We start from the raw sequence: 13,730 nt of genomic DNA, 5'->3' as shown, positions 1-13,730 counted from the left end.
GCCAGATGGGATAATTCATTCTTGATTAAACAAAATTCAAGGACCCTTGAACCAATAACGGCCGTTATAGTGTCCAATTTTCAGCCATCCTTTGTCAGAAACATACTTAAACCCCCATTCCACAGAAAGCAAGACCTCTGAAAGACTGCTGTAAGACCATGAAACTTGCTTGATCTTTCAATGTTCTTTCAATGAACTTTCAAAGATCTCCGAGGTCTTTCACGATTCCTGATGGATCTTTCAATGGTCTTCGTGGTCCTCGTGAGTCCCAAAACTTTTTGAAAAGGTTCAAAACAGTGTGTCAGCGGTCTTACAGGAAAATTGTCTTTTGATGGTCTTTCAGCAGTCTCTCAGTGGTCTTTCAATGATCTTTCGGTAGTCTCTCAAGATTTTTGTGGAGATCACTGTAAGACTCATGAGAGATCATTGAAAGATCATTTAAAGATCATTGAAAGTCCAGGCAAAGTCCATTGAAAGAATTCTGAAAGATCACTTGTTGCATAAATTTAAAGATCTCTGAAAAACCATTGAAAGATCTCTATAAGACTAGTCTAAGACCAGTAAGACAAAAAATACCCATCGGTCTTTCAGAGATCTTTGAGAGGTCTTTCTGAGCCATTCCATAGAGATGACTAATTTCAGCGATCAGTCGATGTTTGAAGGCAGGTGGTATGTGCAATCGCGGAAGAGGTTTACGGTACACCATGTGTAAAGTGCTGGAATGACTGAGATAAGGCGAGAAAGTGGAGGTTTGAAAGTAGAATATTCTTTTCAAAATGAGTGTAGTCCTGAAATATTAGTCGGTGGCACACTCTCTCCGTACACCATAATATGAAAAACAAAATGAGAAGATGGAGAGTAAAATATGTTCAAACGTCTTCAGTTCTTTATTAAATCAAAGAGTATTAAAATCATCTCAGAGTCAATCACACTCGAATGTTGGATGGACCTAAGCGAGAGCTTACAGTGAGAACATGTTCACCAATCTCACTTCGGCCACTGCCAGCAGTCACGTGCGTTACAAATCCTATTCAGAGTTAATAGACGGGCCAATCAGAGATGGAAAATGCGACCGTTTAAACATCCTGCATCAAGACCCCAACCAATGATATACTCCCAAAACCACGCCCAGTGCATGACTTATCGGTCTCAAAATGGGGGGAACGTAATACCCTTAAAGGTCAAGTCCACCCCAGGAAAATGCTGACTTGAATAAATAGAGAGAAATCAAACTAGCATAGTGCAGAAAATTTCATCAAATTTGGATGTAAAATAAGAAAGTTATGACATTTTAAAGTTTTGCTTATTTTTCACAAAACCGTGATATGCACAACTAGGTGATTCAGTCGATGACGTCCATCACTCACTATTTCTTTAGTTTTTTATTGTTTGAATTATACAATATTTCATTTTTTAGATTTGACAATAAGGACCAACTTGACTGAACCATATAGTATTAAACAATGCTAATTCCACATGCTCAGAGAGGAATTAATCATTGTATCACTTGACAATGAGGAGAAAATTAGAATATTTCATATTTCATAATAAAATACAAAGAAATAGTGAGTGGATGACGTCACAGCCAGGATGTCCATATAACCATGATAACTGTTTTGTGAAATTAAGCAAAACTTTAAAATGTCATAACTTTCTTATTTTACATCCGATTTTGATTAAATTTTCAGTGTTATGCTTGTTGGATTTTTCTCTTTTTATTCAAATCAACTTTTTGTTGGGATGGACTTGTCCTTTAACCCTAATTCTCTCGGGGGCCATAATGGCCCCCCCCCCCCTCGACAATTTTCGCGATATATCTGCTGCGCAAATTTTTTTGACCCCGCCGCTCACTGACTTTTTACTTTCAAGTCTCGCGCAAATTTTGAGACCAAATTTGTGACGCCCGGGTACGCGGTTACGACATTACGCATCATTATGTAAGTGCATGTCAGACCCAAAATTGCTCATAAACTGATTAAACTTAATTAATTTTGCCTTGTTTATGATCAGAAATAAGTCTGGAACGATTTCCATCGAAAAAACAATAAAAAACACAAAGTAAAAAAACAAAAAAATACATAAGAAATTAAAAAAACAATAAAATACATAAGAAATCGGTCTTGGAACCAGAATTTTTTTCATTCACAGTTGTTAGGAAAGCTATAAAGAACATTTTCACCAAAAAATAGCATTCTAGGAGCTTAATTTAGTTAATCAGAGCAAAAAGTATGATTTCATGAATAAATTAGCATAATTAATTCATATAAAATAAAAATATATGAATTCAGTGAAATTTACCAATGCAACAGCGTAGATTACGTCATTCTCTACCATCATGCAAATTTTCGTTGTGATCGCGCAATCCGCGGCTGAGATCTTAAGGGGGGCATAATGCCCCCCCCCCCTCCCCCCGGAAATGACAAGAATCAAAATACCCCGGGAGATTTAGGGCTAAAGAATGTTTGCCCGGTATGGACACTTCTACATTGAATTCTTGAATGTATTAAGTACCAAATTGAAGTGCACATTACTTTGCCCAAGAAGGCCCGTTGCTATAAACAGGTGGTTGCGTAGCGAACTATTCGAGTTTCCACATGGATCTCTCCTATTCAATAAAGCCGAGAATGGACCCTATATACTGTTATGTAGTATGTATTTAACTTCCTGTTATCCTTTCAGTTATTCACCTTCACTTGTTTACAAACTCCCCCAATGTCATCTAAGAATTTCCAACCCCCCAATACCATTTAACCAGGGCCGTAGCTAGAAGCATTTTGTTGGGGGGGGGGGGTGTACCAGCTAAATTTGCCAACTAAATTTGGCGTGACAGCGCCAACGTGAGCACAGGGGGATTCTGATGGGGGATGTGCCCCCCTACAATAATCACATGCCAAAAGATTTAATTTGAATTTTTAGAATTAAATTAGTGGCATTTGGTGAATACTTTAAGGTAAATTATACAAAGATATACAAAGATATTTGCACTGTAAAAATAAACATTTCGAGATCAAAATAGAAAGGCTAGTGTGCCGTAGTTGCTAACTTGCAGTATAATAATATACCCTATGCATTAATAATATCAAAATCAAAGATTTGTTAATTTTTAATTGACCTTCTGTGCAAGATGTCTCAACTAAAATTTCAAGAGTGCTACTGATAACAGTGGCGTACCGTGGGTCGCGGCATTTGGGGGGACCAGCAAATTTTTTGAGTCATTAAGTGGGCGCGCGAAGCGCGCTCAATTACCATATACTGACCTCATAGAGACATTTTAAGGACTGTGCAATTAAACGGATATGTATCTTAGTGATCAAATAATGCGAGCGCGAAGCGCGAGCTGAAAATGATTGATATTCAGTCCTAAAAAGGGACATTATAAGCAAAGTTTTGTAATTATCATGATATGTACCTATCCACAAAACAAACAATGCGAGCGCGAAGCGCGAGCGGAAATTTTTTGTATAACTTGACCCTAAAAAGGGACATTGTAAGGACTATATCGGTCCACATCAGTGCGAACGTAAACACAGACTGGAAATGTTTTATATATTAAGGCCTTAAAAGGGGGCAATCACTTTAAGTATATAGTCATGAAAAAAGCATATCACTACATAAAACAATAATAACTTGTGTTTTTGCCAACTGCAAACTTGTAGACAAGTCTACAAGTTGTACACTTGTCTTCATGAATTTGCCAACTGCAGAGTTACCAGTTTTTTAAGTCTCAATTGTGTTCTGTTCTTTTCAGTTCTGGGGCAGTACTTGTACATCACTTTGTCTTGCCTCTAATTTTACAAAACTAATGTATTTGTTAAATCGTCAATAATTGTGGTATAATTTGCAAACTCACAAGCTTGTTTATATTGGGGGAGGACCGGGGGCTTACTTCGTGCATTATTATAGCTCCATCTGTTTTGTCCTTTGTATTTTGCTGACTAGTAGAGCTCTAAGCCTGGCTACATGGACTTGGATTTGCCAACTGGTTGTCTTTACTCCATAAGTCGTAACCTTCTTCGAAGTTGATACCTCTATTTTTCTTTCCTTTTTTGTCTTTCTTTCTTTCTTTCTTTCTCTCTCTCTCTTTTTCTCTTCCTTTCTTTCCCTCTTTCTTTTTCTCCCCTATCCTCCATTTTGCCAACTGGTACATGATTTTGCCGACTGCCATAAATGTTGGGGGGGTGTCACACCCCCCCATACCCCCCCTCTAGCTACGGCCCTGCATTTAACTCCTAAACATTGACCATAAAAAGACCAACCCTCAGTGACGTCAGCTAGCATCAAGGAAGAAGTATGACTCACACTTCCAGCCCCAGTCACTTGCACAGAGTATCACCACAGACCACACCCCTTATACCAGAAAAAGTTTGATAGACAGTTACCTGTAGACCAATCAGAACAAGTTTACACCCCCACCTTAAGTTGTTACACCCCCAAAACTAATGACATAAATTAGACTTCTTGATTCTTAGAGAGAGATACAGAATAATACTAGACCCACACTCATCCAGATAGACTGACTGACTTCAAGACTTCGACGTCCATCAGATATTATCTGAACTTCACAATCTCAAATATTCTATATTCATCGTCTCTTGTTGTATCTGAATCCTCATGTACTTCGAACTGTAAACTCTAACTGATGACTAAATACCCAGTGATTTGAACTGTATAACTTTCTCCAAAGTTTCTTCATTACGCTTCCCTTCTAAATTATAATTACCGATCCCAACACGACAATACTCCATGAGCAGAGCAATCACAAACTCAACATCCCCAGGGACCTGTCTGTAATAGCACCCTCTGTATATTATTTGATTACTGATAAATAAGTTCATCCCCATTTCTCATTATTACTTCAATTCAAATATTTTACAAAAAATTGCGATTTGCTACACTAACTACATAAGTACAAGGTATATTCGAGGTACATGTATTTCTCGCCATGTGCGTTGTTTGTTTTTTATATTTCCTTGCCTTTAATTTTCAGAATTTCGGAATGATTTGAGCTATAAACATAAAATAAGACACATTGTTCACACTCTGTCCTTTGAAAAACAATCTCTAAAGCATTTTTTCCTGTTCTTTTTACAGGTTAGGTATTTATTCACAAATCAGTCCAGATTATACTTAATACGCACGAACGATTCTCTGCTTAAAATGCAATTGAAAAAAATCAATTGAATTATTAAATAAATTAAAAAATTTCAAAAATCAGAACAACTTAAGTTAAACCACGAGATAGCATGTCCCCTCTGGACCACCCCCTTCTCGTTACTGTATTATGAATTTACTATGAATTGTTATTACGACTCGAATCGACTCGTTTGATATGTGCATGATAATGTATTTTGTTTTATGTTTGTTTATGTAAATTATTCATTTTATGAATACATTTATGTTGCCCTGTATCATGCTCTTTTAGAACAGGTAACCTGGGCATATTCTTAAAACTGTTTCCCTTTTCTTATCAATAAAAGGTGATTTATTTTTTAAAGTGTTTTAACCATGGAGCTATGTTTTAGCTAGCTTTTGCTCGTTTTATGAAAGTAGATAATAGTAATTTTCATGGCTATTTTCCAGGGCTGTCACGATTTCAAGCTTTGCTTTTGTGACTATCCTGGCAACCATCTAATTTATTGCCTTGCGTAAAAGATAATACCACTTTAATTGTTTACTTATGTGATACATTTGATGATTTATATGAAAAAAATATTTGTTCATTATATTGATGTCAAATTTTAAATATTAAGTATAGTCCTATCCAGATTTTTGTTAATGAAAAATTTAGCAAAAGCAAATAAATGAAATGAATCATAACCATTTGCTTTTTATCTAGTACATGTATAACAAAACTAAGAGAGATAGCGGAGTTTTCTCAAAAGGGAACAAAGTGTTAATATCATCCTTATAGTTAAGGAAATCGTTGGAAGAGAGTGACAGAGAGGGAGATTTTACAGAAGAGAAATTAGAAAACAGATTTTACAGAAAGAAGTAACCAAATTATTCTGTAAATTATTAAAACAGGAAAGATTTAATACAATTTTTATAGAATTTTACAGAACAGGTCTGTTTTAAAAAGGGGGAAAACAGTTTTATTACAATAAATTTGTAAGGTTACATACACCAAATATCTATTTTCTGTAATTTTACACAAATGCATGTAATATTACACAGTGCAGTAAGATTACATGTGTTCTCGAGACTCTGCTGCAGGAATTTTTTTTTTTTAATAATTTAAGTAGAAATTTTCTAACAGTGTACAGGGATCTACCGGCTTGGGGATGGAACAAGACAAGTGCATAGGAGGAAGGGGAGGGATCGTTCCGATTTAAACTTTCGTGATTTTCGGAATATTCAGAGAAAATGAAAGGAATCCAAATATAATTGATAAAGCGGGGAATATAATTGAATTCATATAAAGAGATACAGGACTTATTTCAACTTCTTAAGGGCATACATAAGAAAATATTTCATTTACACATATTGTTGCAATAAAAAAAACATGAACAAAATGGGAGGTTGTCACAAGCAACTGATTTAAAGGGATGGCCCGGGCTGAAAAAAATATTTATATTCATTAGGTTGGCTGATGATGTCACATCTCCACTTTCCGTTTTCTTATGTTATTACTTAAAATCATAATTTTTCCATTATTTCATAGTTGTGTGAATAATATGTCTCCCTTATAATGAAATAAGTTGCAGCAATAAATATCTAACGCACTAACATCAGTTGTCAGTCCAATTTTCTAGTTCTTGGAGGAAAAAAAATTGAATAAACCTAATTTCATATAATAAAATACAAAAGAACAAGTGGAGATGTGACATTATCAGCCCACCTAATGAATATTCATGACAACTGTTTTTACAAAATATTGCTAAGCTTTAAAAATTCAATAACTTTGTTTATATTTGTTATCTGATTTTGATTAAATATTCGGCATTTTGCTCAGTGAATTCTACTCTATTTATTAAGCTATACATTCTTTCAGCCCGGACCATCCCTTAATAGTTATTTCACGACACAGAAGCAAAGTCACTATAGATGATTAATGTACATGATACTGGACATGATATGATATTATCAATATTGTATGTCGTTAAACACTTGCATTTTTTTAGATTATTGATGACACATGGATGATCAAATCAGGGGCGGATCCAGCTTTTTATAAAGGGGGGGTTGGGGTGGTATGCGAGGGAGCGTAGCGACCGAGTCCAAGCGAGCGGAGCGAGCGAGGGTGTGGGAGGGGGGTGTCCCCCCTCCCACAGTAGGGAAAAATTTTGAAAATCTGTGTGTGAAAATGGCGTTTTCTAAAATTACAAGTTTAAAAAAAAGATAAGATTTAAAAAAATGGTCCCCGGATTTTTTTTGGGGGGGGGTTGCAACCCCCCCCCCCAACCCCCCCTCTAGATCCGCTTCTGCAAATTATCAAGATTATTGTAGATATGAGTGTTGTTATACACCAGGCAACACTGGCCTTAGTATATTGCTTAGTGCGATGCTTTTCATTTGTTATCCCTGCATGGTCTTTGACCTCGGCTGATACCATTCAGTGCACCTACTATCATGACCATGCCCATTTCAAATTCATTGTAGGTCAACGGAGTTTCCGCGTGTCCTCAAACGACCATGACCGCCTTGACCGGAAATAAAGTATAACAAACAACGCATATGAAATAGTGTAACAGGCTACAAATTCACCACTGACATTGAAGTTCTTCAATTTTTACTACTAAGATCCAGGAGCGCCTTGACCAGTCACTCAATTTGCTTCGGCCTTATGCCTGTATTTTCAGTTCAGGTGGGAAGAAATGTCTGCTGATATCTATAGCATTAAACCTCTGACAGAGGATCCGAAGCGATATGAAGACGTATACTACAATGTTTTCTACAAGATCGCCCAAAAGGATGTTGTTTTAGAAAAGGTGAATCAATATTTTGATAACAAAGTGATAAAGATGCTCACTGATGTATTTGGCTGCGATGAAGAATTCAGTCTACTAGGGGTTGGAGTCGGCGAGGGTATGACATTATTTTCATTATTTAATTATCATATTATTCATTCTATCGACGAGAACATGATATGTACATGGAGAAAAATACGCTGACCTTATATCATGAGTTCATTATCATAAAAATTGGCCCGGGAATCTATATATATAAATGCTGTTTCTAATCATGCCGGGGTTATAAATAGGGTCATATAAGATGTATAAAAGAAATGGACAAAAGGTATATGGTCTGTTTATAATATCTGGTCGTGTATTCATAAGTATAGGCCTAAGTAGATATATATATAAGTAATGAAATAAGTGGAGAACATATAAAAAATTGTGCAAAATTAGGATGAAAACATGAATGGGAACGATTTTTTTACACGGGGTATTGAACTGCTAGATTTGACGAGCAAAAAAGGGAGTTTCACATAAAAATGAAGGGCATTATGGTCCCGAGAAATTTGGCAAGCAAAAAAAAAGGTTTCACCCAAAAAAGGTCATTATTGGTCCCAAGGGGTTTCTATACAAAATGTAGGTCATTTTGGTTACATTTCTCCATTTTGTCACACCTACTAGAATTCCCGGTGGTGCTGCCTATGGAGAAAAATACGTGCAGCACCCCCCCCCCCCCCAGAAAATCTTGGGAGTACTTCAGCATCCCCGCTACCCACAGGGCCATGGGATCATTAGGTATCAAGGCTTCTTGATAGAGGGAGGGAGACAGACAGAAATCCTTCATTAACATGGACCCCATCACCGTCATTGTGTTTTTTAATCGCGTTTTTCGGACTTTTTTTCAGCTCGTTCGCTTTATTCACTTACACACTCACCGCTCGTAATAGAGTTTGTACAATGAAATTTGGTGCTCCACCCCACAAACAGCCATCGCAGCCACTTCTCATTCTCAGATTGTCTGTTGCTGTAGCCATGGTAACCATGATGACTTGGTTATGATTTATTGCAAATAGGAAAACCTTATATCAACATGGAAAATTTTACATAACCAGATGCATTTTTACCTCAAAACCTGGTTCGATTTGAATGTGACCACCGGTGTTGTACACCTCCCTAACTTCATATATTTGAATGGGCATTTTAGTCTCAAATTAACTACATTATCCTTTTGTTTTGTTATTTTTTTGTTCTACAGGTCCTCACGAATTTCATTTTCTGAAGAGTCTGCAATCCTACTATTCATCAATATGCAATGTTGCTGTGGATCCCAATGAAGGCATGTTACAAACGTTTAAAGATAGAATTTCTTCTTTAAATTCAAATGGGAAAGGCTCTGTCTCCTATCATGAGTTCAGTGGTCCATTATCTGAGTTTGTTGCTGGGTGTCCATTGGCGAAGAAAAAGTACAATCTTATCACATCCATACATTCACTCTACTACACAGGTGACTTTGAAACGACCTTCACCCAGATGACATCCATGATGAAAGACAATGGTTTTATCATCATCGTATGTAAGAACGGTAAGTAATAACAAGGCATGGGGAACTTTGTTAATACTTGTGATTTTCCAGATGAAAAATGCAAATCGGTCCGAGATTGGAAAACTACATCCCTCGATTCCCTTCTTCCTTTATTCCCTCCCTCTTACTTTTCGTGTATTTCTTTCTGTTTGAAATATATGCCTCCGGAGATTTCATTGGGGGCAACAATAGTGGGGGTCGCCCCCACCGACATTCCACCTGTCATGAAAATGTGCAGGAGTGTGTGGTTCTAGGAGACAATTCGAGAAGGACAGATTGGATTGGAGGGTTATCCGGGCTTCAGAACACTAGACAAAGGCAAGATAGCGAGTAACAGGACGGGAGTACAGCCCAAATTGTTTTTTTTTTCTTCAACTGAATCATTAGGAATTGGGGAGTTTGGGCGTTCAAAAGAGATACATTAGGCCATTCTAGTTGTCTTCCACCACACCGTCACACCAGTCCTGATCCCATTCTGAGAAACAATTGACATAAATTAGAGTATTTGAGAAAAGGAGCAAGGAAGAATGATAATATAATTTTTAACATGGATAATTCCGTTGCTGATTCTCTTTTTTCTCAAATATTACAGATAGCCTCAATACCAAAACATTCCACAAGTTACCGTGGCTGTCAGAGAGCACACAATCAAACGAACGACTGTCGTCAAAGACTGTAAGAGAGTTTGCTGAAAGTCAAGGTTATAACGTCACCACTGTCGACATATCCGTCCAATGGGACATCACTGAGCTATTCAAAGACCAGTCAGAATTTGGAGACAAACTCCTGGACTTCTGCACCCAGGCAGCATACTTTCGACAAACAGCGCCCGCTACGATACTAGATGACCTGATTGCTTTTTGGCGTTCAATTTCGACCCAGGATGACCATGGACGTGTTTTCGCCCCTGCCCATGATGAAATACTTCTTGTCTCAAAATAAGTCACCAACGCTGATTTCTTTTATCTTTAAGACTATATACGACCAAGATTAATTTCTATTTAACATCTTTGAATTTTGGGTGACATAAATATAGTCCACAACTACCCTGGTGAGTGGTGACCGTAGATGTACCTCTCAATAGGTGCCCAAGCCTTCCGAGAAAATTCCGAAGCCCACTGGACAAAGTTACTAAAATAATTTAATTCGGTCTAGATCTTCAATTTCAGTCTATCACAATCACGCATATCGTGCTTGTGTTGCACATAATTATTTGGAAGTCTGTCTTTCAGCATGTTCAGGCAACAGACAAAAAAAGCTGATTATACTTGTCTTGGTATGATTACAGCTCCTCTAATATAAAAGCCATATCACTCAATAGTCTTATCTTATTCTTTATGGTCAACTTGGAGTAAGTTTGGAGCAGTATGGTTGAATCTGTTAAGTTACAGGCAAGCTTCTATACGTAAATATTATTATATGAAATATCGTGACCGCCTGAATGCAAATTTTACAAGTTTTTGGTGGAACTGTCACCTACATTATGATATTGATGTTTTACCTATGCCGCTGAGTATTTTCACCAATTACTGGAATTGATGATATTTTCCGGTAATAATATTAACAGGGAAGAGATTAAATAATGATTATGATGAATCTGATATAACTTGCATACTTACGTTTCCTGCGACATTTTATTAAAGTGCAACTGTTTGCCAAAGAATCGCTTTTCGATATGGCAAAGATAATCATCTTCATACTATTGTTGATCGTAATAATCTTATCTTACGAAGAATCGATTTGAAAATCGTACTTGGATTGCTCTATTCAAGTAGCCAGGAATTATAGTTCATGAAATACCACACAAGGACAAGATGAGAGGAACATTATTTTGGCATCGTTTTAGAGAAGATTAACTCATTGACCAGATTGATATGACAGTTCGACTATAGAGTTAGACGGCCTAAATAATTTTGTCAGTGTAGTACTCATTATTCACATGGGTATCAATCCATTTTTTCTCCCGCATTATTATAAAAACCCAGATTCATTTTGTAGTTTAACCCTTTTTTGTTCTTTTCAAATTTGTCGGGACCAATGAACCAATTTTACCTCCATTTGTTTGTAGTGAAAACCTTTTAAATCGTTCCCATGGCCCTGGGGCGTGCCCCCCCCCCCTGAATTTACGGTCGGTGTATACCATCCCTCCCCCTCATATTGATGTATATGTTGCTTATAGATATTTTTTTTTAATGAATATAACCATTAATTTAATATTGAAATTATCACTTTCAGCGAGTCGGCTTTTCGTCAGCGTATTTTCCCTTTTCCAATAATACGCAATCAAAGAGATTCAATCGAAGTGTTAGCGCCACCTACATGTCGAAAAAGGTCAATGTTTTCATACCGTTCTCGCTCGCACCCTTTCCAATTATTACACGAAAAAAAATCTTCATATAAACTTCACATTAATCTTAATGTTGTCATACATCCAGTAAAATAATAAAAGCAAATGAGATTCATATTTGTTTTATTCAACTTTACAAATTTGCTGCATCATTTGTTTCTGCAAGATTCTTTTTCTTGAGAAATCCAAGTCATGACAAGCTCTGTTTTATTAATATGGAGGGATTCTCTTTTTAGATACTAGTATATTACGTCAGTCATACACCTCTACCTCATCTTGATGAAAAGGAAAGAGTAAAAAGATTATTATCTTTTTTTATTACGCATGCTAATTTGAGATATTTTTGTTTAAATGGGTGGATGTCTTATGTCTCTTGCTATGATTTGGAAAATGAATCTGAACTTGAACCCGGACTTGAACTAGAACTTGTCCGTGTTCGGAATTGGTGAGATACATCAACTCTCCCTCTTTATATACACGCTCTATATGTATCTCTCTCTCTCTCTCTCTCTCTCTCTCTCTCTCTCTCTCTGTATCTCCTCATTTTCATTCCATCTCTATACCTATGTATACAGGATTGTACAAATATTTATTCTGAGTCGGAGATGAATTTATATTTCTTCTTCACCAGAATGAAAGATCCTAGGGTCTCGCCAGATTTTTCTGCATGTCATTTTTTTACTAAAAGAAATAACGTGCAGGTCTATTTGCAGGTCGATAAAGTCTTCTTGTTTTTGCCGTTGCTGCCTGCTATTATTATGAGATGCAATTATGCCTATATGCTTTGAAACTATTAAGTTGATTTGATTCCAATCCCTGTCTGTCGAGGATATACTTCCAAGACATTACTCGAAAAAAATGATTTGGCTTGATTTAATGACATTTTTGTGTTTTCAAATAGGGACGAAATTTGCATTTACATATTTAATGATAATAATTATTATTACATCAACATTATCTATGAAGCAAAATGCTTGAAAATATAAATAACAGCAGATCAAGCAGACAAGTTGAATAAGGACGATGATGTTTTTGAAGACGATGACGACGATGATGGTGACAATGATGATTCTTATGATAATAAGAGGATGATGATGATGAAGATGATGATGATGGTGGTGGTGGTGATGATGATGATGATGATGATGATGATGAGGATGATGGTGATGGTGATGGTGATGGTGATGATGATGATGATGATGATGGTGATGATGATGTTGATGATGGTGGTGATGATGATGATGATGATGATGATGATGGTGGTGATGATGATGATGATGATGATGATGATAGTAATGGTGATGGGGATGATGATGGTAATGATGATGATGATGATGATGATGATGGTGATGATGATGATGATGATGATGATGGTGGTGATGATGATGATGATGTTGATGATGGTGATGATGATGATGATGATGATGATGATGATGATGGTGATGATGATGATGATGATGATGATGAGGAGGAGGATGATGATGATGACGATGATGATGACGAAGTTATTGAAAAGACGACGATGATGATTGTGATGACGATGGCGATGTTTTGATTGAACGAAAAATTGTTTAGCGACGCCTTGCAACTGAGATATCAACAAGAAATTTGATAAGCCATAAACTAGACAAAGGGGACATAATGTTTTATTTAGGGGAGAGTTAGGCCTGGACCAAGGCGTATCATGGAATTATGGGTAAATATTGTTTGACAAGAATAAAATGAAGTTCCAGATAGCGTGATAATAGATGGTGTATACTATTGTCCGATCAACTTGCTGTTCTGTTGTATCCTTTTATTTTCAACCCCTTTTCTATTCAATTTAATACATTTTTAAGTGTTACACGAACCCCAATCAGTGTTCATCTTCGGTCAAACATTAATCTTTTTAGGAGAAAATTAAAGA

The 13,730-nt window shown here is 36.6% G+C and overlaps 1 protein-coding gene across 2 annotated transcripts; it reads left to right on the top strand.

Annotated features, from left to right (window-relative positions):
• Window positions 1-7,557: 7,557 nt before the first annotated feature.
• Window positions 7,558-11,955, top strand: LOC129258568 (histamine N-methyltransferase-like). Of its 2 annotated transcripts, XM_064098073.1 has the most exons (4): window positions 7,596-8,025; window positions 9,151-9,231; window positions 9,400-9,477; window positions 10,070-11,955. In XM_064098073.1, exons 1-4 carry the CDS (start codon window positions 7,815-7,817, stop codon window positions 10,417-10,419), a joined length of 720 nt encoding a protein of 239 aa, XP_063954143.1. In that variant the 5' UTR covers window positions 7,596-7,814; the 3' UTR covers window positions 10,420-11,955. The 2 variants fall into 2 exon arrangements, with proteins under 2 accessions (XP_063954142.1, XP_063954143.1); XM_064098072.1 differs by having other exon boundaries at window positions 7,558-8,025; window positions 9,151-9,477.
• Window positions 11,956-13,730: the final 1,775 nt, after the last annotated feature.

The sequence above is a fragment of the Lytechinus pictus genome, chromosome 4 (assembly GCF_037042905.1).
Source record: "Lytechinus pictus isolate F3 Inbred chromosome 4, Lp3.0, whole genome shotgun sequence".
NCBI lineage: Eukaryota > Metazoa > Echinodermata > Echinoidea > Temnopleuroida > Toxopneustidae > Lytechinus > Lytechinus pictus.
Note: the sequence above shows the minus strand (reverse complement) of the source record. Positions and strands in the feature narration are given on the sequence as shown.